The 27064-nt window shown below is 39.6% G+C and overlaps 1 protein-coding gene across 8 annotated transcripts in view; it reads right to left on the bottom strand.

Moving 5' to 3' along the window:
- AGTPBP1 (ATP/GTP binding carboxypeptidase 1) overlaps nucleotides 1-17910 on the bottom strand; it is a 65896-nt gene extending 47986 nt beyond the window's left edge. For 4 of the 8 annotated variants that reach the window (XR_010720518.1, XR_010720519.1, XM_066181740.1 and 1 more), the window contains exons 1-4: nucleotides 17822-17907; nucleotides 8775-8906; nucleotides 7670-7740; nucleotides 212-342 (exon numbers count right to left, since the gene is read on the bottom strand). Coding sequence is in view for 6 of the 8 variants with exons in the window: in XM_066181740.1 (XP_066037837.1) it covers nucleotides 212-342; nucleotides 7670-7701 (163 nt within the window). In the remaining 2 variants the exon portion in view is untranslated. Of the gene's footprint in view, nucleotides 1-211; nucleotides 343-7669; nucleotides 7741-8774; nucleotides 8907-17586; nucleotides 17693-17821 lie in introns of those variants that run through there. The other 4 variants (XM_066181742.1, XM_066181736.1, XM_066181738.1 and 1 more) reach the window with 4 other exon arrangements.
- Nucleotides 17911-27064: the final 9154 nt, after the last annotated feature.

The following is a 27064-nucleotide window of genomic DNA, read 5'->3' as shown; positions in this document are numbered from 1 at the left end:
TACAGCTATTTGACAACACCAAATGCACCCAGCACTACCAATACTATACTAGTTACATTAAACATGGTCTTAAACAGATGTTTTCAACAATCAGCGAGAAAAACAGATGGACAATCAAATTCACAAAACAAAACTTTAAGTCCAACAAAGGAGATACAAGAAGCAGGGGTCAAAAGGGAAACTACAAAACCCACAAAGCTTAGATAATTACCTTGACTCTGCACCAGATGAAGGATCTTTGAGGTAACATATCTGGCATGGTCTGACTCTCCTGCTACAGAGTCCAAATTGATCTTCTCCAGCTGCGACAGCAGGGCTATAGTCCGAGAACTGGCAGAAACACTACAAGAAAGATAGGATTTTTCCATCTAAATCAGAGGGAAAAAAAGCTCCTAGCAACAGAAATTCAATGCTAGAGTAATGGGTGTGGCTAATTCACTACCATATTTTATCTGGATTGGAAAACAGTCTTAATTCTCAATTCCGGCAAATTTACAGATTTTGCAATGCCTGCACTGCAGCAGACAAACTGTATGTAACAACAGCATCTCCAAGAGCAACTGTGAAGAGGGAATCAGTTGCAGCAAGTAAAATGCAGCTATAGGTACAAATGTTGTTCATCTATGTCATCCAGAGTGACTTATATTTAATAATTTCTGTTAAGTGACAAACCTGACATTGAAGGAAAAACTGGCTACAAACAGTCCAAAAGACTGCTTGTCTCACAGGATGGCATTTCAGAAAAGGAAGAAAATAATGTCATTTGTGAAGTGAGTAAACTAGCATACACCAGCTGAAGAAAAGGAACACCATTTTGAAGAAAAGAATTTAGGAAGGTTTCCAAAATTATCATCCAGTTTTAGATCCATTTTGAATACAAGGGTATTTAGGTTGGCTGTTGTGGGTTTATGCTGGCCACAGGCCAGGCACCCAGCAAAGCCACTCACTCACTCACTCACTCACTCACTCACTCCCTCCCCTCTGCAGTTGGACAGAGGAAAGAAATTTTAACAAAAGGTTTGTGGGTTGAGATAAGGACTGGGAGAGATCACTCACCAAATACTGTCATGGGAAATCAGGCTCAGCTTAGAGATACGAAGTCAATTTAATACTGACAAAATCAGAGCAGGATAATGAGAAGTAAAATAAACCCTTGAAAAAAAGCTTCTAGCCACCCCTCTCTCCTTCCAGCTCTGCTTCCTACCCCAACAGCACAGGGAGGCGGAACGGGGGTAATGGTCAGTTCATCACCCAAGGCTTCTCCCACTGCTCACGGAAGGGGGGGGTTGGGGGGGGGGTTCCCTGCTGTACTGTGGGGTCCCTCCCACAGGAGAAAGTTCTCCATGAACTTCTCCAGTGTGAATCCATCTCACTGCAGCAGCTCTCAGTGACCTGCTGCAGTGTGAGTCCATCCCACAGGCTGCAGTCCCAGAACTGCTGCAACCTGGGTCACTCTTCCATGGGGTGCAGTCCTTCAAGGACAGGCTGCTCAGTATGGGGCCTCCCTTGGGTTCACAGAGTCCTTTGTGCAACCACCTGCTCTGTTGTGGGTCTCCTCCACCATCTCTGCATTCCTGTGGACCTCCATGGGCTGCAGGGGCACAGCTGCCTCACCATGGTTTGCACCATGGGCTGCAGGGGAATCTCGGCTCTGGTGCCTGGAGCACCTCCTTCCCCCTCCCTCTCCACTGTCCTCAGTGTCTGCAGAGTTGCTGTTCACATGTTCTCATCCTACTCTTCTCTGGCCACAATTACATCTGCACAATAACTTATTTTTCTTTCTTCTTGAATCTGTTTTCACAGGAGTGTTACCACCATTTCTGACCTGCCCAGCCTTGTCCAGCAGTATGTCCATCTTGGAGCCACCAGGGATTGACTCTGCTGGACACGGAGGAAGCTTCCAGCAGCTTCTCACAGAAACCACACCTGCAGCCACCCCTCTGCTATCAAAACCAGCAAACCCAATACTCCTGGCCAACAAAAAATTGCTTTGAAAATGTATTTTAGTGTAAGACACCACTTCAGTCCAGGCATTTATATAGATAGGTAGATTACAAAGAAAGAATTGCTCTAAACAGACCCAGTATAGAAACTGTTTTATTTGTTCTATACTTCTAGATCGTAACAATTATTAAGAATAGCTTTGAGATTCACATTCCTACATGACAGTAATTTTTAAACAGATGTTTAACATTTTAATTGTAGTCATGCACTTAACTACAAGAAACTATGACTTCCATGCATTAACCACCTTGGCTTTTCATTCATAACATTAGAATCCTACAATAATCAAGAATAATTCATTCTACACACACATTGCTCTATCTACAATAAAACTAAAGTCTACAATACTAGCTTTGTGAATATAGTCAGTTTTGTTTATAACAATGAGGAATTATCACTCCTTGATTTATATCTTACATCTCTATAAAGGTTTCACATTTGGATTAACTCTACTAAAATCTTAAAATCAAGGGGAAAAGTTAGCTGAGGGCAAAAGTAATACAGACAAGTAAACAAACTGATATAAGAGCTGCACAGGAAACTGCTTCTACCACTCCCACTTTTCCACACTGATGTCTAAATAAAAAGCATAGCCAAAAATCAATTTCAGATTACAGATACTTACAAGCTGATAACAAAAGTAATAAGAAATGGTTATATTAATTATAGCTTTTAAATAAAAGTAATCTTATATTGTGAAGCAAGTCTATCACCTTCTCAGGTATTTGCTAGACTTTGATTAATTTTTTAAAAAATTTAGTTATTAAAATTTAAATTATTAAAATTTAATTTTAAAATTTTATAGTTTTTAATCTAAATTAAATCTGTCTTGGGTGCTGAAACATTAATTTCCTAATGTAAGTAGAGCATAATCACTCCAATCCCTTCTCATCATTTAACACCGTGGTGAATAGTAAAAAGTCATTATTATTTGCATAAGCTTTGTTTTGCTTTTTTCTGCTTCTCTGTTTATCCACTGAACTTGAAATGCTTCAAAATTGACCTAAGATTGTAATGAAATCCACAAGCTCTGTTGATCCGATACACAAACTGAACAACACACAAACTGAACAACTTATTCAAGATGTTATCTTCATCTCCACAACCAAGAGTCCAGCCAGCCCTCAGAGAAGCCAGTGTAAGAGCATTGCTGCTTCAATTCGTCTGTGCGTGCGTGTGTGTGTGTTTATCACTTCCACTGTGGCATACCACTGGTCCCACAATGAAATTAATGTAGTTTGAAAACTGAAAACAACCCAAGAAAGCAAAGCTGATGCCCAGGAGGAATAATAATTGTAGTAGTAGTAGTAGTAGTAGTAGTAGTAATAATAATAGCTGTAACAATAACAATACTAACAACAACATTTTTTAAAAAAGTTTTCGCAAAAATAACATTCATTTATAGGCATAAAAATGTCAGAGCAAACCTGATTTTTGACTGCTACAGCCTGTAAAATTCATGCAACACTGACACATGGAAGCAATTTAGCATGTATAGGAAGCTGGCATCTAACATAATTCCTCCATAGTCAACAAAAGCTTTAAATGTTTAGGTAGGGTAAGTAATTCTCAGTACCAAGTCATATAACAACTTAAGTTCTAAGATTTAGAGTTATAATCTCCCCCTGAGCACAGAGTTTCTACCAACAGCAGTAAGTGCTTATTACAGCAGAGATATCTTTAAAATTATTTTAGGCTATTCATCTTGTATAAAGTCTTCCAACATAAATACAGCTAACTACATTTCATGTCTTCAGCATAAACTATAAAGCATCCTTAAAAATTAACACCAGCCAATGCCAAAATACAAATACAATCCTGATTTCCTCTTAGCTATGGCTGAGTTTTCTTCTTAAAACAAGAACTACACTCTTATTTACCAATATTCTGCACTAATCTGCATAGTAGTTATAAAACTATTTGACAGTTTTCAATGCCTGCACAGTACATCAAAAAGACCATAGGACAAGAATTACAGCAAATATACTGCAGCAGAGTCGGTAATATTGCTATGACCACCCATTTGACCTCAGAAGAAAATGAAAGCACGAGTTGTAATGAGACTCTCTCATATTTGTAATGTAAACATGCATATTTTGACCAGTGAACCACTCAGCATCCCGATCTAGAAGACAATTCTCCAAAACTGAGAGGCACTACGAAATTCAGTACTTTCAATCCCACAACAGGAAACAGAATGAACTCTGTCCTGTCAAAGGTATGTTTTCTCTCAAGCTACCAACATTGCAGAACCTCAAATGAATACCCTGAAGGCTGTGGCCAGACTTTCATGCTGACCAGACACAGAGACATAGCAGGAGCCCAAGACTCAGAAGGAAGAGCTGAGACTTTCCCATGCTTGGACTGTGAAGGCATAAAAGCCATGGGGTTCTTTTGTTGGTGGTTGCTCCTAGGAGGCACCAACGCAAGATGTTTCTGTTTCACTGCACTGTGAGTAAATTGGTTTGTAGAATGAGACATTGCAAAGGGAAACCTGGGGTCAAACTGGTACAAACGCAATGCAGACCAGTCTCAAGAATTCTGACTGGAGTATCCAATACAGATTTGAGTCATCACTCATCAAAGAAGACAACTAACTATGGTTTCTACTCAGCCAAAAGCCATTGTCAGAAGGAATGGGATGACTCGGACTGACCTCACACATCAACATGCAGCTGTCCAGGTCTCCAGCTACAGGGAGTGCCTGAGCTCATCACTGATGCTGGAGGGCAGCAGAAACAATAAGAGACTAGTTTTCCCACAAGGTAAAGAACCTTCTTTTTATTAGGAGTGACATTTTTCACCCCATCCATTCTAAAGCCTTCTCATAAGAGCAGTCTGTCACTGAGGGTTACATAGAGTCTCTATTATCCTTAGTTACTAAAAAACACGACTAAAGAGCATCAGAAAAAAACTTCCTAATACTATAAAAACTATTCTCTTCAGATCTGGATAAACACCAGAGCCGTTCTTCATGACGTATATATGCCAAACCAGTCCCTGATGATCTGCAAAAATCATTCAATAACCAAAGGCAATCTCATTCTTTGTATCCCTTCATTTGAAAGGCATTCTCCCTGAAGTTTAATATTGTCATTTCAGGCACTTCCTACTATAAATGAGACTGTACCTTATCTGTTCCAGTGACATACCTCTCTAAGCACACTATCTAGTATATATTTCCATCAAATATTCTTAACCATTTTCTGCATTTCACAAGAATATTTTGAAATAATTTGGTGTTCCAGTAGTTTTGCAGATCTTTCAAGCTTCAAGTTATCTGTAATTTTAACAACTTTCTTCTCTTACAGATAATTAGTAAAAAGCCAGAATATTTCCCACCATTAGCTATAATCAGAAAGATGGAGAGCACATCCAGAAGTAAATTGTGCTCCATTTCCTTCTGACAGACAGCAACTACCACTGATCTGGTATCCAGTCGGTGCTCCACTCTGTCCAAAGATAACCAATAATTATTATTCTCTGATAGATTTACATTTTCTTTAAGCATCCTGAGGTGAAGTTTACCAGGCTTAGTTGATCCTGTACAGTTCCACAGGCAGAAAACTCTTCCTTCATCCCACATTCAAACGCTATAGTTCAAAATGTCCCTCCCACCCCCACTTTGCCTGCATAAAGGAAACACCCCTGTCCTTATGTCTACTGTTACCAAAACTTAGAATGGGACTCCAGCTAACCAGAGGGCTTCGTGGATTTCCTCCTTCTCTGGTCAGGAAAGCCACAAGTAGATAATAAGGCAGCATGCCCAGGCAGTGGGGAACAGAGGACTTCAGTGCTTCACACTTTAAAGAGAACTACCTCACCAAGAGGTTCACATTCGAAAGAAAACTTTCTCAACAAGAAAACATCTTTTCAAAGAGAGATTTCTCGCTTCAGGGACACTTCCTTCATTTCAAAAGATTTAAGCATTTTAACTCTGATCATGAAGTAGTACTAGATCCACAATCCTCCATTACTGTATGCCACTTTCACTATGCAAATGCTGAAACACATAATTGTAGCTTTCTATGTGTCTACCCACAATGAGAAAGATAACTCTAAGCCACAGCTGCTCATAAAAAATTAATTATCTTAGAATGGTTTCTGCCTATTCACCTTGCAAGAAGCCTTACAAAATATAAGAGTCAAATGAAGGATGTCATCAGTTTCTCAATTACACCTATTTGCTCTGAAACTCCTGTTTGCAGTCAGCCAGCACACAGAAGTATAAGGGAGTTCCTTCTTCCCCCACAGCCAACAGATCTGTATTTTGGCACATTACCATGAGGCTTTAAACCTGTTTTAAAACAGGCAGGTTTCTCATGAGTTTGTTCAGATCTTATTCCAACACAAACAATTTCAAACTATGGTTTTTTTCTCAACCACAGTTACCAAGTTCAAATGTGCGTTAGAGAGTCGATACTTCTAATTAGTTTGTAGCTACCCTTGTACACAGAGTTACCAGAACTTATTCATGACTTAGGGAACAACTGTTGTGAATTACAGAGATGGAACCTTTCATTTTGTCTCTAAGTAAAAAAGGATAAATGGCACTTAAGTAGCAACTCTGCAAACATCTAATATTCTTTGTGATAGTATATTTTATGCATTATAATTTGTAGTATTTTCAACAATACTCATTGTTGACAGAGAGATTGCTTTGCTTTTTATAATGCCTAAGGACCTAGTCTACCACAAGAAAAAAAAGTAAGAGTTTTTTTACCATTTCTTTTGATCTATCCCTCACAAAAACAGGAAAAACCAGTCTGGTATCAACTCTAACCCTGTTCCACCCAAAGTCAGCAAAATTAAGAATAATCCTACATACGAGAATTCAAAATCAAATTTTAAACAGATCCCAAGATACAAACATAATTCACAGTAGAGCATGTTCTTCATGAAAATTCACCTCATCACACAGAAAATAACTGGTACTTCAGAAAACTAAGACTGAAGCCAAAATTCCCAGTTTTGCTGACTTTAATTTTCTTCTTCATCTGATTAGATGGTTTGATTTAACATGGTTTAATCTGTGCTACCTTAAGAAAAAATAAGATTGAAAGCCTTTAAATAGTTTCCTGATGCTTAACAGCCTTCCAAAAATAATTTCACAAATTTCTCAAATGCTAGCTAAGACAAGGTCACATGATATTAACAAACACAGCTTTTCAACCTGATATCTTCTGCATCCCACTCTGGTTTGTCCTAGCTATGTGTTGGATTGCAAGACTGTTGCAGGATGACACACATGACAAATTCATGTCTTCTTACACAGTATTAGAAACTCATATAATTCCTTCAGTAGAAATAACTCTGTGTTTTGCCAATATGTGTATAAATTTATAAAACTAATTGAATTTTCTATTAAATTTAATATGTATTTTATATTTGAACATGTCTAACTCTAACTGAAAATTTAGATTTAAAAATACATTTATTAAATGTGAAGGTAATTTGTGTTAATCGATATTGACTCCCTCAATGTTTCAGGACACCAACTTGCACATCCCTTCTAGACACACACAATGTGTACTTTATTTATCTTCTTACTAAGATAAAAATATTCCCACTAAGGAGATAAAGGTATTCTTACTAAGATAAAAACTGTTTCTTCACAAATCTCAAACAGCGTGATGTCAAGAGGTGACTATAGTTTTAAATTTACCTTTTTTCAGCTGATGTTTTTGCTTTGTTCATATCGGAAATATGATTCTTCAAATCACCATCTCTGACAACCTGTAAGATATTAAACAAGAGTATATTATTGACATCTTTTGTTCTTTAGAGAAAAATGCTGGCACCATACTGAACGTCCCTTCACTGGAAACATTAAATTTAGTCAATTCACACTGATTGTATTTTTCCACTGTCACAAACTCTTCTCCCTTCACACTATTTGAACCAGTTTTTAAAATAAACTATTGCATTTTAAGTATGGAGTATGATTCTGCATTATAATTCAGGCCTACCAAAGTTCAGAAAGTCTGATTACAATAAAACAGACTTGTATCAGTCATTTACTAGACATTATTTTCCTGTCAGTGACGGAATTTTATCAATTAAAGTTTTTTTGCTGAAGCCAGTAAATACACTTTTTAAACTTACTTGACAATACCATGAAATGCCACAACATACTGGTTTCTGACTGCTATTTTATGTATCTATAGAATAACTAAGGCTAGAGGCACAGTGAGAAACATGGAGTATTTGGTGTTCTTATTTAAGCAAGACCTCAATACATTCCTTGGACAGAAACCATATCGTGCCAAGGACTGAATTTTCCTATCCATCTAAGGACATAGTGTCCTCAGGGCACACCGCTTCCTCAAATGGTGCCTCCAAGCAATCAAGGTTGCAGTCTACAGGACCATTAACTGAACACCAGTACTTCCATCTGAGATCTACTATGAATGACAGACTAATATTCCCATTGTGAAAAAAACTATTCTCCAAGAGCACAGTGGTTAATTTAAAGGTAGAAGACAGAGAAAAGGGGAAAATGGATGTTCAAAGGCATGGATGCTGAGAATTAATACAATAAAGCACTCTTTTCTTGGGAAATACAGACAAGAAATTCAGCCAACTACACACACACAGCTGCCCTCCTTACCACCGATCCCCTTCTCCCCAAAGCAATGTGTAAAACCTCTCAAAAACCCTTATTGTTCAAGCACGTAAAATTAATCATGTTCTTATTACAAGCAAATTCCATTCCACTGCTAAAAGCCTAAAGCAGATGAAGTATGAGATAGGCTTATTTCCAGACTTACCTGAAAGCAGAATCTTCTCCCAGCAGCCAGGAAGAAAATACTTAACTTTTCACAAGAATTTCAGCTTGACTCAAGTTAACAAGTGTCCTAGCTTTGTCCAAGTACCCTTCAGGTGTAAACTATCTTGAAATCCTTTAAACAAAATAAATAGTTACAAGGGAAGAGCTGCATCCGCCACATTATTGACAATTTCATGAATTATAAAATCTGGATTATCCCAACCAGGCTGCAGGTCTTACTGGGTGGAAAACAGACCCTTGGATTCAAGTAACCAAGAGCTGTTTTGCTTGCAGCAAAAGTAGGACCTGCTGTCATGCAGATGATGAACTGTCTGCCAGTGCCAATCGTGTCTATATATTATTGTGCACTAAACTGCTGTACAAGTGGAGACAACTACTCAGCTGAACCATCTTGAAGTGCAAGGTCTTTGTTTGCCTAAATTCATCACAAAGTATTCCAGTAAGCACTAAAGTGCTTACTCCAGATCGAGGGGAAAAGTCAAGTAAAAAAGAAAAAACACGAGAACAAAACAAAACAAAACAAACAAAACCCCCCCCCAACAAAACTAAAAACAGATGAGAAGGAGCAGAGAAAAAATGAAAAGAGAAATGCCCACAGAGCAACCCAGAGAGTTGTGGTGGGCCATCTATGCATACTACAGTTTAAAAAAAAAAATCTCCTTAACATTTGACTAGATAATGCAAAAAACAACTTCCAATTTGATTTTAAACTTTAAATAGTATTCTTATTTTGACTAAACACTTGATAGAAAGCTAAAGGCAGAAGGTGAATGAATTTACACACATTTTAAACAATACCACTTGCCCTTCAGTGGTAGCAGAGCAGATGAAAAATTAGCATCAGTTCTGTTTGTAAAGGACCAACAGCAACTGAACAAAAGCACTTCAAGTTGGAGGGAAGCAGTGGAGAGCAAGAAGTGATGACTAAGTAAAACTCCAAGCCAATAAACGCTGCATTCTCTGCAATCTCCTTTAGCCTTTTCACCTTGCTGGTGAGATGTTATCTCATTCATCCTCCCGTCTAGACAGGGGAAACAGGCAGTCTTCACAAGATCAGAAAGCTGCACTGTAATAATTGCTGTAATAATGCTAACAACAATACAATAAATTAAATGGCCTGCATGAAGTTATATATAATTTTCTCATTTTCCTTCCTCCTCAGAAAAGCCCACATTTACCTTACTCCTAGGTGAACTCTTAGTCACTGAACCACTGAGTCACCTTCTTGGCTGATCCAACTTTTCAATACCCTAAAAATTTGACACTCACTGACAAAGTTCATGCAAAAGCAAAGAGCATAGCCCCTCCAAGTATTTACCTTTCATATGAAACTTTGGCATTTGCTAAAATCTAAGAATAACATGAAATCCACTGAACTCCTAGCTCTTGGATAAACACTCCAACCACAAAACTATTCTACCAAATGGCAAGGATTTGGCAAATCACAAAGCAATTTTCTTTTGCTCAAAACAATTGGCTAAAGAAATGAACTTGCACTGTTTCAGTCAGATGTTTCATCATATTCAGATGTGTCTGTTAGGCATTAAAGGGAGTGCCCACGGAGGACTTGTACAAACTCCATCCTCCTGAAAACTAAATTTTTTTATATATATATATATATATATTTTTTTTTTTTTTTTTTAAAGTTCTGTAGCTCCCAACGTAAAAAGGATGTGGACTTGCTGAAGCAAGTTAAGAAGGGGGCAATAAAAATGACTGGAGTGATGGAACAAATCTCCTATAAAAAGGCAGGCTGAAAGAGTCAGGACTCTTCACCCTGAAGATGAGAAGGCTCTGGGGAGACCTTAGAGGAGCCTTCCAGCACCTAGAGAAAGAGAGTCTACCAGAAAGCTGGATAGGCACTTTGTAAAGGGCGTGCAGTGATAGGACAAGAGGCAACACAATTGCTCTAAACTGAAAGGAGGAAGGTTTAGATTAGACACCAGGAAGAAAAAAACACATATTCACCATTACCACAGTTCAGTGCTGAGCATTTCTGTTGTCATTTTAATAACATCATACTTGAAAGAAATTTTCATAAATGAAACACACAATAATATCACACCTGAGGCCCAAAACTTTTATTTTAACCAACAGCACCTCTACTTTCATGTTAGGTTTTTCTTCCTCACAGAAACTGGTAGAAATCCTACTTCTCAAAACCACAGAGAGTTATCATGCTAAAATTCTGGTAGTAAAATTTTTGCTTAAGGAAAACAAGGATAATCACTCTGTTACTGAAGCTGAAGGAAATTCTCAGTTTACATAAACAGAATTCACATGTTCAATTGACCAAAATAGTTTAACACAGAACATGCCTGCTTTGGAAGGATAAATATCATTTTAGAAAAATTTAAAGTGCCTCTGCATTTTCTTTACTTAAAAACCTCTTCCCCCTCAAGAAACCAGCAAGACCAAACAACCACACACAAGAAAACCAACCAGATAATAAAAAAAATCCCACTACCGGAAAATAGACTACTTCAAAAAGCCAGAGATGTCTGAAATTTTCCATGGCTAATACTAGGATTTGCCTGCAAAGTACTTTGTAATTACATTCAAAAAAACCCACTGTTCTCTCCAAGTGAAACCAGAAAAATCAAAATCAAGTATGGATATACAAAGTTTATCAGTACTACTGAATCTGTTCTACTTGCACTGTATTCTCTTTTTATTTTCCAGAAACTTATTTTCTTAATAAAATTAATATAGAATGGCATATTTTTGAGTCTATTCAGTATATATTAAAACACAGTATCTTATTATCATAAATAGAGGAGTTGCTAAAACCACATATCACATTATACTTATCAAGAGAAAAGCCAAAATTTAAGGGTTTTTTTGTCTATCTACCACAATAGCTCTGCAAAACCTGTAAGATGGGTCATCCATACAAATACATAAATTTCCGTGTTTTGCTTTGTATCCAAAGCTAGGTGCAACCCAAAATATTTTCAAAGCCAAAGCTCAGACTCCACTTTTGATTATCAGGAAGCTATTGACTTGAAAGGTGAAAAAAAAAGTAACCATGAACAAGTCTTCAGCAACTAAGTTATAATCTTGATGTGTACTTACTTATGAGACAGTGCAAGCAAATAAAATGCTACAGTACAAAAAACCTGGTAAATTAGTACAAAAAAAAAGGAAGGAGCGCTAAATCTCAGGTGACAGAATAGTGTCAATATGCAACACATTAAAAATTGAATGAATGTATGAACTGAGAAAACATGTAATTATTTAAAAGTTCGCAAATGCTGGGCAAAAGAAAACCTATATTGAAACCCTGAAGATGGCTGCATTCTGGGGTATGCTTCCAAAGCACTTCAACCTCTCACAAAAGTTCATGTGAGTTCCCCCAGTTCAGTGCAGATTAAATCACAAGCAAATGCACCTTTCATAGTATCTCATTTCATGCATCCCAAAGTCTCAGAAGCTGTTCATGGGTCAAAATATTCTTTTTCAAAGTACATATAAGTCCGTTTAAACAAAACCATATAAAAAGAGTTCTGCATTCTTTGTGCTCTAGGCAATCTTAATTCCAAAATACCAGTTGTAGTTTACATTTTTAAACATTGAAGTAAACTGTTTGCAAGAACAGACTATTTACCCAAGTGAATTTACACTTGTAGGAATATATGGTGTGTTAAAAATTTAGGACAACAAGCAAGAGTCATGGTCTCTGTACCAACAGCAACCTACCCAAAAAACTTGTAGGGAGCAGGTAAACACCATGATAACCAGTATTCCATAAATGGCAAAACCACAATAATAACACACCATACAGAAATGAGCAGTATGTTACCTAACATTACATAAAAGAATTACCAGGACAGCAGAATACTCTTTCTTTGATAGCAGTAAGAAATGGCCACTGCTATTAATACAGTGGTGCAGCCTCTCCCATCTCATTCCCTTGCACCATAAGGAGGACTGCACATTTGAAGTTCTAGCAATTATACCTTAAATAGCTCCTTTGTCTAATTAATCCTTTACTCTTTCATACCTAACATATTGCTTTCCAGTTCAGTGTCTCAAATGACAACTTATACAACTATCTTTTTGAAAAAATGATTAGTTGTGGGTTGTTTTTAGGGTTGGTCTTTTTTTTCCAAGAATACAGATCTATTTTAATGCCACACAAATTAGAAAAGTTATTGCACGTGAACAATTTCCTTAATAAAACCATGACACCAAATGTTTGGTAAAAAAATCTCATAAACTATTTGGAAATGCCAGAGTTATTTGTACAAACTGCATTATATCCTAAAAGCTCAACCAACAGAACAATCCATAAAAGCTTTGGTCACCAATAAACCATCCTAAAACTCTGGGGAAATCCTTCAAGCTTCACAATTAAGTTTCAAGTTGGCAAACACTACATTGTACTCAATCACAATCCAGTAAACAGAGCCATATACATAAAGAATGATAATAAATGTGGTAATGAGAATCTGTTTCCTGAAGTTGACTATTTCTAGCCCAGTTCCTGAACCTTTACAAACATCGGAAAACAAAAACAGAGACTTCCCCCTCCATGCCAAATCTTACACTGTGTTTCATAGCAATTAAAGTCCTAGTCAACAGCCCAGAGAGAGTCAATTATCAGGACCAGCTGTTTTTTTTTAAATTGAATTGTAAAATAGGATGGAATGGCATTGAGTACACACTGAACAGCCATCTCTTCCTAAGACTAATATATAGCAGTACAAAATGTTTTAGTGCCATCAAAGTATTATAGTACACCTAAAGTACCTTAGCAGTATTTGTTCCATGAGAAAAGGTTTGTTCAAGATAGTAGAAAAACTAGAGATACTTTTCTTCAAGATGTAATTTTAAGACTTTATGTGCAAATGCAGAAAATAATCCCTTATCTAATGACTACCCAACTCCTCTAAGCAGAAAAAAAAAAGTTTTTAGTGGAAGAGAGTCTAATTTGCAAATCTAAAACAAAACAGAAAGGCTAACAACCTTCACTAGAGATGAAGGTTTTCATAGAGAAGAAATACTTCTGAAAATCAGCTACTGCCTTTCCCTTATGCCATTGCTATAAATATTAATAGTAGGGAACAAAAAAGTCAGCTGATTAGCTTACGCATTGCTGCATTATAGCAAAGTGCCAACTTTTTGAGGTGACTAGATAAACTGCAGCACATAATCAGACATTCAAAATGACATATATAAAACTTCACAGATGACTGAAGCACCAAAGTCCTTTACAGCAGGCTGTCAACTATATTATGCAGCCATTACCACCAGTCTGCTTGACTATAAAAACAAAGTCTGACAAAAGTAGCCAAAAAAACTAAGCAAGCACGAAAAGCATTTGTTGGGAGAGGAGCAGAATAAAACACCAGTACTTCATTTCTTGCCTGGAAAGAAGCTCCTAGAAAGTTACTGGCACTACAAGCATAGGGTTACTTCAAGATATGACAAACTTGCTGTCATCAGGGTCACACAGTATCACCTTCAAACTTGTGTGATTTAAGCTCACAGAAATACTGCAAAAGTCAGCTACTTCTTGCCCAGGCGGCATAACCCTTTCATCAGATAGAAGGTGAACGGCACAGGGAGGGAGGAGGAAGCAATAAAAATAGCCTGAAGGAAAAGGACAACCACAGCAGAAACAAAGTATTTCCCTACACCAAGAACTGAACAAGAACTGGAAACCTAGCAACTTTTGCCAGCTCTTGGAAAAGCTTAAAACAGTGGTAAATGTCAATGTTAGCTCCATGATAATCAAAAGTGAAGTCTGAGCTTTGGCTTTGAAAATGTTTTGGGTTGCACCAAGCTTTGGATACAAAGCAAAACACGGAAATTTATGTATATGTAGATGAACAATGTCAGAGGTGCTTTCTAGCACCTAGCCCAGTGATTGTTCCTTTGGGTTACACTGTCTTGATAGTTAAGGCCAGTCTGTAAAAAAATCAATGCAAAGATCTACACTTCCTAGTTCACAAACCTCAAGAACTGAGTTTAAAAAAAAAAAAAAAAAAAAAAAAAGAAAAGAAATCCATGGGTCCGTGTTGTAGATTTATCTACTCAAATATAGTTCAAACCCTTCAGCCTCACTGATGTGCAGAAACACTGTCAGAACAACCCACAATACTCCCAGCAAATGTTCTCACTTTCAAAATCTTGATTTGTAGCATTTACCTTATGAATTACACTTGGAACAATTAAAACGGTATTACCTACCTCCAGTACGCAAACCCCTGGACACCCTCTTTGTCAGAAATTTTAAGTTTTATAAAAGATGTAGTGGAAGTTTTTATGTGCCTTGTAATACACTAAATAACTTAGGGTGACATTTTCAGGACTGTTGGCTCTGCAGCTGTTGCAAAAGAAAGGAAGGATATTTGAGTGCTACCTCCTCTCTGCTACTTCCAGTCTTTCTACGGTTACTGCATTTCCAAATGGAAACCATGCTGAATCATCCATGAATCCAGAACACACACTGGATAGTTCATAATCTTCCTGATGCTTAGCACAGGATATTGGACAGTTAAGCTGCGGATAGTAGCAGGGCCTGAAAACATACCCAGAGATAGAGACACTGCTGTTCCAAATCTCTCCTAAGCACTCACACAAACAGCTGCCTTGTTCGCTCCCAGAAACCTGACTTCCCCCCTAAGTTCTTTAAGGAATTTCAACACTACAATTACTACAGTTATACTCCAGAGTCAGGGTGGCTTGAGCAGCACTCAGTGCTTTTGGACATTAGCAATTTGTATCATGGGAGCAATCTCCTAAGAGCATGCAGCTCACAGATACTGGAATTCAAGGAGACGTTTCAAATAACACACTAAGAGCCAAAAACCAGGTGATCCCCCAACTATGTCTATCAGACTATCACCATGAATTTTAAAGACTGCAAAGCTTCTAATCATGACACACACTGCTGACAAACTGTTGGATATAAAGCTGAATGTCCTTCCTAAACTAAAATATAAACACAAGGTGAAATAGCAAACTCCTTCTGTAAGCCAAAAGGACTCCAGCAAGCCCTTCTCCTTTTTCTCTTTACATGTAGCTTCTTACTACGTGCAATTCCAGGGAAGTTGCTCCTACCAGCAGTAAGATAACTAATATCAACCTTCTGCCTATACAACTGATTATTTTTCAAGCTCAAAAGTTTCAGTTTGGCAAATAATCTGTTGTCGTCCTGATTTTCAGACTTCTGATGATTGTTTACATATTTTCTACTGGAATCTCTCAGCATTTAACATAAACAAAGAAGATTGTTTCCATTCCACTCTGTGATGGACTGCTGGTTTGACCACTGGGGTCAGAGGGGTGTTCCTCTCATCTCCAAATCCTTCATCAAATTCCAAATCCTATTTAAACCCCAAATCATAATAAACTTTCTCTTTCTCAGCTCACCTCTCAACCTGACCTGAGTGTTGTTAACAATCTGTGAACTTCTTGAACATGTAAACTAAAATATGAGCACTGCCACCTCCAACACCTGAACTGAAAGTTAAGCCTGAGATCAAGTATTGCTTCACAAAAACATGTATCAGGTGTCAGTTCATACACCAGGACTACACCTTGCTTTGAGATAATTTCCACACTTTTTGAAAAAAGTAGAACAGAAACTGTTTTTAAAATTAAACTTTAAAAAAGGTATTTTGCTGAATTTATACTAGCATAAAAAAAATCACAGTAGTGAACTGAAACATCAGAAACAATGTGTTGAAATTATCCTGACATTCAATAGGAAAGGAGATTATCTTGTCACTCCGAGCCCAAGACATAAAGATACTACAACACAGACTTGCACTCACAACACACAGCATGAGGTGTAATTTCCAGAAAAAAAACTCTGGTCATAAGTATAATTTCAATGAAGGATCAACCAATAGGGGGGGCTATCTCATCAGCAACATCCAGTCACTCAGTGTTACACAAAAAACACACTGAAAGCTACCTGCAAAACAGAGAAGCCTTTTCATGAAAAATAAACTATAAAGGTGGTGCAGACACGTATTTCTTTAAAGGAACATGATTCATGGGAATACACTCATTGGAGTGCTAATTTTCTAATGCTGGAAAAACTAATACACAAAAATCAACATTCACACCACAAAGCTATACAAAAGTTTCACGGTGCTTTTGCACCATACAGGCACAAAGGAATTCACTTTCCGCCTATACATTCTATAGAAACCTTACTGCTCTAACCATAACGGTTCGTCCAGCTGAGGATTTCTAAACATCGCACACAAAGCCCGGTGCCTGAAAGCAGTTTACACTGAAGAAAAACACCACCCTACCCTGATGCGCGACCTATTTCTCAAACCTCCGTCGAGCATTTGAACCAATACCTACCTACCTACTTGCTGTGCTAGATTTCCACCACTGCAAGAAAAGGCAGGAAAAGGGGAAAAAAAGAAAAGAAAGGAAAGGAAGAAAAAGGAAAACCCAACCCCAAATGTTAACAAACTCCTACACACGGAGCGTTTAGTGTAACAGACGCTGGGCCGGCCAAGTCGCACGGCACATGAGGCAAGTGTCACCCCAACCGCCGTGCTTTCCACCCTATGCCCACGCTGGGTTAGCGCTCCGGCGGGGCAGCGGGGCCGAGCCGCAGCGCTCAGGGCCGGCAGGGCCAGGGCTCCCCGCAGTCCCGACTGCTGCAGGGCCGCCCGCCGGAGCGGGAACCGCGCACGGGCCGGCTGCGCGCCGCCCGGAGCGCAAGGACAAGATCGTCCCGCGCCCAGCGCGGGGCTCCGTGCCACCGGCGGCTCCACCCCGTGCTGCGGGCAGGCCCGGAAAACAGGCACCGCTCCTACCGTAGGGCCTGCGACCATATCCGCGGGCGAGAGCGCGCAGGGCGCGGCTCCCGCAGAGACCCGCCGTGCCCGACCGGGCCCGCACACATCCACCGGCGCCCGCAGAAACCCGCTCCGCAGCCCCGGAGAGCCCGGCAGAGAGGAACCCCGCCCAGTCCCGATCCCGGCCGCGGCCCTGCCCCCGGCGTGGCCCGCTCCGCCCCGCCCAAGGCGATGTCCGCTTGCGGGGCTTCACCTTAGCGGCAGGCGAGGTGCCCCCCACTCACCCCGCGGCGCTCAGGCGGGGGCGCCGGGCGGCGGCTCCGCGCTGCGCCCCCGCCGTGCTCACGCGGCGGCGGCAGGACCTGCCCGCACAGCGGCGCGTCACCGGCCCCGCCGCGCCCCGCCCCGCCCGCGCGCAAGCGCCGCCGCCGCGGGCCCGGTGCCTGGCCCGGCCCGTCCGGCCATGCGAACCGCACGGATGGAGCGGCAGCCGCAGTAGTCGTGTGGATCTCCCTGGCTCGGCGCCCCCCGCGCCAGCCACTGGCGCCTGAAGCAGTCCATAGTTCTGTGAGATATACAAGTATCCAATGGGGAGACGGCGGGGAGCAAGAGGATGGAAGGAAGCTTTTCGCGGTGGTTCGGGAGCAGTAGGACAAGAGGCAGTGGGCACAAACGGATGCACAGGAAGTTCCATCTGAACACGAGAATTAGCTGCTTTGCTGTACAGGGGACCAAGCACGGGCACAGACTGTCCAGAGAGGTTGTGAAGTCTCCCTCACTGGAGATACTCAAGAACCCTCTGGACACAATCCTTTGCCATGTGCTCTGGGATCACCTGGCTTGAGCAGGGAGGTTGGACCAGGTAACCCACTGTCGTCCCTCCCACCCTGATCGATTCTGTGATTCTGCAATACCTTCGTGACGTGCTTTCCCCCAGTCCAACCTTTATACACAGTTGGTTGTGGCAGGTAAGTACCTGAACCCAAAGAATGCTACTGCCCAAGGCACTGAGGTGCCACAGAAGCAAGTAAGAGAATTCATAGTGATTCTTTAGTCAAAGACTTTGTGTGCCTCCTTACAGGCCCCCCACCCCTTTCCTCCGAGGATCTTTGCAAAAGAAAAATAATACCTCATATGATTCAGAAAACATTTTATGGCAAATTAACCTCCATGTGCCTAGCACCGTGTTTTGAACCATGCATCAGTATCGCTGATGACTTGTAGAAGTCTAAAAGTATTTAATTTCCTTCTCTGACACTTGTTAAACTGGAACAATGAGGTATTTCCTTTTTCATGAAGTTCCTCAAATGAAGAAACTACTAAGAATCTGCAGCCAAATCTTTACCCTGAGTTTAAAAACCTGACTTTGGAAAAGCAGCCCTTTAGTAAAAGGTCGGCCAACTGAAATTAAGTTCAAATCCCACTTAGACCAGTAATAAAGGCACAATCCCTTCTAGAATTATGCAAAGTTAATTTCCCAATAACACCGTGTATCCACGGAGTTACCCATTCTAATTTTTGTTCAGTTAAAAACAGATTTCAGATCCTTTAAATTTACACTTCTATTCATCTTTTCTTTCAAAGTACAGATACCTGGCTACAGCACATGCAACTCCTGTCCTACACACATCATTCAATCTATTCACAAAAGCAAGAGATAGCAAAGACTTTTGTACTGCCTAGGAGGTAGCTGTGAATTTTGTGTGACAGTTTGCAAATCTTGTGCAGGGCTGATTCACCTGAATGATGATTTACAGTTAATGTTTGTTAGTCCTTTAGCTCAGGTTACAGTGTTGGAAAGGTAAATTCTGCTTATCATCCATGCAACGGTACACAGATGATCTGCACAGTGAGCATACACGTCCATACCTTATGGACACTGAACAAAGCTGCTTTACTGCCAAGTTAGCAGAAACAATGCAAGTGAGGTACAGTGAACTAATTTTGTCAAGGTATGACAGATGGGAGATCCTCATCCTCCTATCTCCTATTTATGCATAATTGCTTACATATATTTTAAGTCTTCAACCCACCATATTAACAAAAATGGATAGTCAGATGTCCATTTATTCAGTTACATGGTCTTTTCTCCAGCAAATAATTCAACATTAATTACATTTCCTAGAACTTGTAAACCCATGGGCTATGATCACAACACATACATGTATTGGGAGGGAGCTTCCTCCCTCTCTTCCAAGTTTCTCCAGTTATGTAGCATGAATGAGAAGAGCATGTTAAGAGAATGCAGAACTTTGCCAGTGCATTGGCAACAGGTAGGGAGAGTCTGACTTGTTCCGTAACACTGGTCACATTGGGAAATGGGTAAGAGAATACTTAAAACAGAATTCAATACAGCTACAAGTTGTCTGTGAATTCTATTAATGGAATTATTTTAAATGCATAGCTCTGTCTAAAGCAAAGCAGAAGACATGGAATAAACTCAAGTATGACTCACACAAAGACAAAAATAGTATCAGGCAGGCTCTGGCAAGTAAAGGACAAATAAAGGGGATGTAGATAAAAATCTCTCAAATATATTGAAGTCAGAGTCAGTTTATTTAAGTTAGTTATGAAAATAATGTTTTAAAACAGCTCTGTATGTGTCCTGGCAAATGACAAAAATAAATCAATTAAAAATACGAGAATTTTCTATGGAAAAAAGAGGATCCAACAGTAGCTCAAATTAATTTAAGACTCGCAAAAAGTGTGATTTCATTTAAGAAAAAAATGAATTATAGTAATGGGCCTAATTAAAATACTCATATCAGTTACTGAAATCTATTAATACTTTTCACTCAGTGTAAACAAAACATGTGGAACATAATTGAATATTCCTCTTGATTATTTCACCCAAAAGACTGATCTCTGCAGAACTTGTATTTTTACTAGCTAAACATTTGTTTATGGAAAGTTAAAACGTCACTGAATGACTGAATGTAGAATTGGCTTTTTTGGCAGGTAAACTGGTTCCAAGCGTACAAATGGAGTTACAGCCCATTGCTGATCTTATTTATATAACAATTCCCACCAATTCAGATGCATTTTACTTACATGAGACAGCAGGAATACACCCCAGCTTTGTTTTCAAACACAATACTGTGTGCAAAAGGGAATTGTTTATCCATTGAATTTGTTATGAAGAGTTAATATAATGATTCATTATTCATTTCACAAAATTTTGAACACTTCAAGCAGAATCTTTAACAAGCATACAAAACTATTCCAAACAATTCACATTTAATTTAACCAGAGCAAATAATAAATTTGAAAATAGGGTGATGGCAAATTATAGAGCCATCAAGTAAAAGTTTGATGGGGGCCAGGCATGCATCTCTGAAAACTGCAGCAACAATAATATTGTCTTGTGGAACAGAATGGGTTCCACCAAAATTAAGTCTCTAGGTTTGACTGAGTGACCCACCTAGCAGATGACAAAAAGGCTGTGGATGTTGTCTACCTGGACTTCAGTAAAGCCTTCGATTCCCACAGCTTCTTCCTGGAAAAACTGGCTGCTCATGACTTACACAGGTGCAATTTGCTGAGTTAAAGACTGGATGGATGGCTGGGTTTGGGGGTGTTGGTGAATCGAGTTATCTGGTTGACAGTCAGTCACTACCGTAGTTTGCTAAGGTGCACTGCTGGGGCTGGTCCTGTTTAATGTCTTTATCAATTATTTGGATGAGGGGATCGAGCAGCACCTCAATTTGCAGACAATACCAAGTCAGGTGGGAGAGTTGATCTGCTGGAGGGCAGGAAGGCTCTGAGAGGGATCTGGACAGGCTGAATCAATGAGCTGAGGCCAGTGGTATGAGGTTCAATAAGGTGCTGACTCCTGCCCTTGGGTCACAACAACCCCATTCACTGCTACAGGCTTGTAGCAGAGAGACTGGAAAGGCAAAAAAGACCTAGGGGTCAACAGCAGATCCTGACCTGGCACATTGAGGAGTGTGGATTGTGTCCAGAGAAGGGCAGTGGAGTTGATGAAACGGCTGGAGCACAAGTCTTATGAGAAGCAGCTGAGGGAAATGGAGGTGTTTAGCCTGAAGAAAAAGGAGAAAAGGACATTCAGGAATGACCTTATCCCTCTCTTACAACTGCCTGAGAGTGTAGCAGGCAGGGGTCAGCCTCTTGTCCCAGGCAATTAGCAACTGAAGAAGAATGCATAGTGCTCCTCAAGATGTGCTAGGGCAGGTTCAGGTTGGGCATGAGAAAAAATTTGTCACTGAAAGAGTGGGTAATCATTGGAACAAGCTAACCAGAGAGGTGGTGGTGTCACCATCTCAAGAAGTGTTCAATAAACAACTAGACATGCAACTTAGGGCTATGGTTTAGTTGACGTGGTGGTGTTTAGTCAAAGGTTGGACTTAGAGGTCTTTTCCCACTTTAATAACTTTATGATTTGTAGGAAATTCAATCTTAGGAATATGCCTTTTAATGGGACAATCCATGGGCTTAGAGAAGGTAACAAATATATACCAATGTACACACTGTGTGGAAAGGCAAGGACATCAGAGGTGTCGTAAGTTAAATAAAGAAGCTTTTAAGCTTACATAAATCATGTTGTGTTCATTTAGTTTTGTTGACAAGGCAAGACAAGAATGAATTGAGTCACAGACTACTGACATTTATGCAAAGACACAAGTCTTCAGACAAAGGTAGGCTCCTCAGTCCTGCATTTTTACAGGCTACCAAAGAAGTATTTACTGCTAAATAAGCTGTACAGCATGACTTCTAGGATCAGACCCTACAGCTAAAATAATCACAGAAAATTTTAAAAGATAATGGTTAGCCCTCCAGAGGCAGGAAAGGGTTGTAAAGCATTAAAACAGACTGCCCAAGAAACTGGTGGAGTCACGCTCTCTGGAAGTGTTCATAAAAGTGTGTGGATATGGCACTTGAGGATGTGGTGTAATGGTAAACATGGTGGCGGTGCTGAGTTGATGGCTGGACTTGAAGGACTTTTCCAACATTAAAACTTCTCTGATTCTATAATAAAAGCAATGAGAATAAGAAAAAGCTCTTCAAAGTAACTTAGTGGGTAGCAATGTGTAAGCATCTCTAGATCGTATCCTGTTCCCTGTAATTATCAACTAGATAATCATTGTTTCCTATTAAAATTTAACCTCTACTAGTTAAATGTGCCTTGGTATACCCTATTACTGAACAGATCCTGTCAGTTCTAGATAATGAACAGTTCCAGATAATAAAGCTTACAGCTCTCCATCACTTCTAAAAACAATCACTCCTTCATTTGGAAGCCAACGCTTGCCTACATTCACATTGGAGAACTCATTTTTGAGTCTTTATGTCTAATGTATCTTATCAGTTAGAGCACTTGGTACTTCACCAATGTTGCCTCTCCTCTTTTTCACCTTTGAGATCATCTTTTGTGTTCTGTTATGCATGTATTTCAGTGGATTAAAAAGCATTTTAGTTCAACTTCACATCTATGCTTCATTTAAGCTACTTTAGCCTTTGTAATACTACAAATGCAATACATCAGTATTCTTCACAGAAAATTCAGAATGTATAGATTTGGTGGATATTTTCATCTGAGTTTCTGGGGACTGGGGGTGGGAAGGAGTGGGCACTGTTTTTCAGAGCAGGAAGAGGACAAGTTTCTAAAGTGATGCACTTTCACAGGTTCATACCAAGTCAGCCACTTTTTTCCATATGCCTACTGAAAATCACATTTAATTTATACATACAGAATATTACCATAATCCCCCCTCCATGCCCAAATCAAAACCAAGGGTGAATCTCATCTCTTTCAGTCTAACAAGAACCTCCATACCCACAGTGTAAAAAAACAAAAAAAAAACAAAAAAAAACCCAAAACAAACAACAAACACAAACAAACAAACAAAAAAAACCACACCACAACTACCTGAAGGTCACCTTCTTTCCATTTATGAAGGTATTTGCATACTTTGAGATCTCTTACTTTCCCTTTTCTCCCTGCACCAATTACTTCCATTAAGAAGGACATCCAAAGCAATGGTAAGTTCCTGAAAAATCAGCACTACTTTAAGCAAGGTAAAAGGTAAAGAATATTCTTGAGAAACAAGTATGAGATACCTCCTCCTTGGGGCTATGAAGATACCCTGCAGCAGATGACCATTTCCACAATGGACTTAGGACACCTTTTGAGCGAGAGGACAGATCTCTGTTATTTAGAAAATGATAAACACTTGTAATTTTGTACAAAGAGGTCAGTAAGTAATTCTACACACTTCAAATTCTTTAGAGCAAACAAAACAGACTTATCTTTTTGTTGGGGGTTAGGTTTGTTCCTTCTTTCTCTAAAGAATTTTTTCCCCATAAGTTACCAAGGAGACCAAGTGTTGGATACTTGAGAGTACTTAACCAAAACAAAGAGGTGGACAAAGTTAAAAAGGGGGAGATAATGCAGGTAAAAGACAGAGCTTGAGGCAGCTGCGGGCTCTTCTTTTTTTCCGGCATTCGGGAAGAGAGAGAACGGCTGTTGCTGGCTGGAAGAGTTTCACTGTGGCCAAAGGGGTCCAGTCCTGGGAAATCTACTATCACTGGTTTTGCCTGAATCCTGAGTTTTCTCTGCCACCCACGGGAGTTGGGCCGGCCCTGCCTCGTGTTCGGCTTCTTCGGTGCTGCTCCTCTTGCTACAGTGTGACCCTGCACCCCCTGCCCTGCCGGGACACCCTGCCATCCCAGCTACCAGCCCGGGACTTTTCCACTGTTTCAGCTTGGTGCTCTGAGGATCCTGCAGGGACACCGAAACCAAACTGCCCTGGGTTTTGTGAAACAAAGCCCTCAAGGTTCTTGGTACTGTTTTCGCTTGTTATTAATGCTGTAGTTGTTTGGTGGGTTTTTTGTGTTTGTTTGCTTTGTAATACATACTAGTAAAGAACTGCTATTCCTATTTCCCAAATCTTTGCCTAAGAGCCTCTGATTGTAAATTTATAATTGAAAAAGAAAAAAAAAAAGGGGGGGGGGGTTACACTCTCCATTCCAAAGGAAACTCCAGTTGTTCTTTTTTATTACCTGGCAGATACCTGTCTTCCCAAACCGAGACACTTTTAAATCTGATTTTTATTTCACACAGTATTTGAAAGACTGAAGATGCCTTTTTGTTTATGCCAGTCAAAATTTAGTTTACAGGATATTTTTTAAGCCAAATACTAGATGACAAGTTTGCTCACTTCTCCTCTAAAGTATCCCTAAAAAAATCATAATGCTTTATTATGAGTTTCTGCAGTGTAAAAATAGACATCCTGTATTACAATCTCATACAAAATACATCAGTTCTTTCAAAATTAATGTAACATCATTTTGGAAATACAAAAATAGCAGTCAGTCAAATGACTAAACCCTTAACTGTCACCTGGCTAGCTGAAGTTCTCTTAAAAAAAGCAGCCTTTTTAAGTCATAAAGGTATAAGTTAAGGTATATAATGACATGTTCAAACTGTATTATAGGAACAAAGGTACTCCATACTTAATACTGAAGCAAGTTCCTCATAAGCCTTCCCACTACATAGTGGGATCTTCTCCCACTTCACCAAGACAGAAGCACAAAACATGCGTTGGACCTAACCAGCAAGTGTTACATGAAGGTTTCTATTTTCTTCTGTCTTGCTTAACATTGAGGACTACTTTGTGATGTACTAGACTAAGGAACAAGGGATATTTTTGTAATAAACTCCAAGGCATTTTAAATATTAGTGATTTTTGTAAACTATCCCCACAAAAAATAATAATTGTATGCGTAATCTAAAAATAAATAAATCCCGATTTTATTTCTCTGGATTTTCCCATGTGCATATCACATGTACTAGAAGTTAGATCAGTCCTTCACAGCATTTTGTCAAGGCACTTCATTGTCTCATTTCAGATTGAAGTGCTTTGATGTTTGCAAAGCATCTCGCCCTTAGAGGTTATTGCAGTGAACATGTATTTTTTAACTGCTATTGTCAGTTCACACACATATAACCTTCATTTTTGATGCTTGGTATTTTTGCCAAGTGAAGTGATAATTGTTTACATTTATTTAGGATGAATCCATTGCCACGATTATTTAATAAAAGTCAGCTTATAGTTGCAACCATAAAGTCTGTGCAAAACCACAAACAGGTATTTGCTAATGGAATAGTCTCTGACAAACTTCCAACCTTTTCAGAAAGTAATTTTTGTTAAATACTGTGGTTTTTAAAAAGGAATTTTTCATGAAATTACTATTATATGGACTACAGACTGTGATGAATGAGAATTGTTATGGAGTTATAAGTTGTTGGTTATAGAGTTGTAATATTTAGTTAAAATCAGTTCAAGAGTTATAATGCTGTTTGTTAATTACCAAAAGGCAGTTTTTGTCCACTCTGTATCCCTTACCCCAAGATCCCACTTACCTGATTCCGTCGCCTTTCCATCGGGTCAAGCCGTTGCTGCTCTCTGGCATCACTGCTCTCCAATTCTGCTGCTGCTCTACCTGCCTGCACCCAGCCTGTCCCACTGGCTTCTTCCCTGCTTGTTCCACTTCCTACTTCCTGCCAGATCCTGTTCCTACTTCCTGCTGACAACCGGCCTGTCAGTCAGGCTGCTGCTGCCACCCTTATGGAAATTAAAAGAGCCCAGCTGCATGATGGGACCATATCGACACCAAGAGCTCCTGGCCGAAACGAGCCAACTCAGAATTTAAATCTGCCAAGGACAGCACTGGACTGACCACACCCAAGGGTATTTATGCCGAGGGTATTCATAGACAAGCTCTTGTATCTCACCATATCTGTAAGTACTTAAAGAGCGAGAGACCACTGGACTCTTTAAGCCAAAGGGAGTTCTTTGGAACCCCTGCGAGGCAAGAACTCCCACTCTGCAGCACAGACAGCAAAATGGATTGCACCTCTTCCTCAGCGGTGTGCATGAAAGTGGCGGCATAGGCCACCCCTCGAGACCCCTGGTTATTAACAAAGGCATTTAAAGGAGGAAACTGTCTCCTGCCATTTTTAACACAGCCTTTCTGTCCTGAGACTAAAAATAGAATTCTCCTGAAAATCAACTACATGAGAGAGTGCTGGTCAAGCTTTCACTGTCTTCTGTAATGAAGACAGCTAGGTTTCACGAACAGATGTTTTAACCACCATCAGGTTCAATAATAACGATCTGTTCTTTCTACCATAACACTGGGATCATTACAAGATGTCTACTATATTGTTGTACATCACCCCTGGAATTCTGTATAAGTACAGTGCAGCTGTGAGCCATCAAACATTTTAACAGCCATGGATATAAAGATAACTTATTCTTTCATATAAAGTAGGTTGCTGTCATTGGTTTAACTCTCACTGAAATTTCTCCTCTTGCTTCCCACTAAGCACAAATGCTCTGTACTTTGTATGTTGAATAGAAAGGATGATGGATAAAGTTAGTAGTTTTATTTTAACCTCTAACTTGTTTCCCAAAACTTTGGAGACAAAATCTACGTAAGACAGCCTCTACCACGTCAGTAAAGCACATTAGCC

The sequence above is a fragment of the Chamaea fasciata genome, unplaced genomic scaffold, assembly GCF_029207755.1.
Source record: "Chamaea fasciata isolate MVZ Bird 193981 ecotype frontalis unplaced genomic scaffold, bChaFas1.0.hap1 SCAF_4, whole genome shotgun sequence".
Lineage (NCBI taxonomy): Eukaryota > Metazoa > Chordata > Aves > Passeriformes > Sylviidae > Chamaea > Chamaea fasciata.
This window is presented reverse-complemented; position numbering and strand designations above follow the sequence as displayed.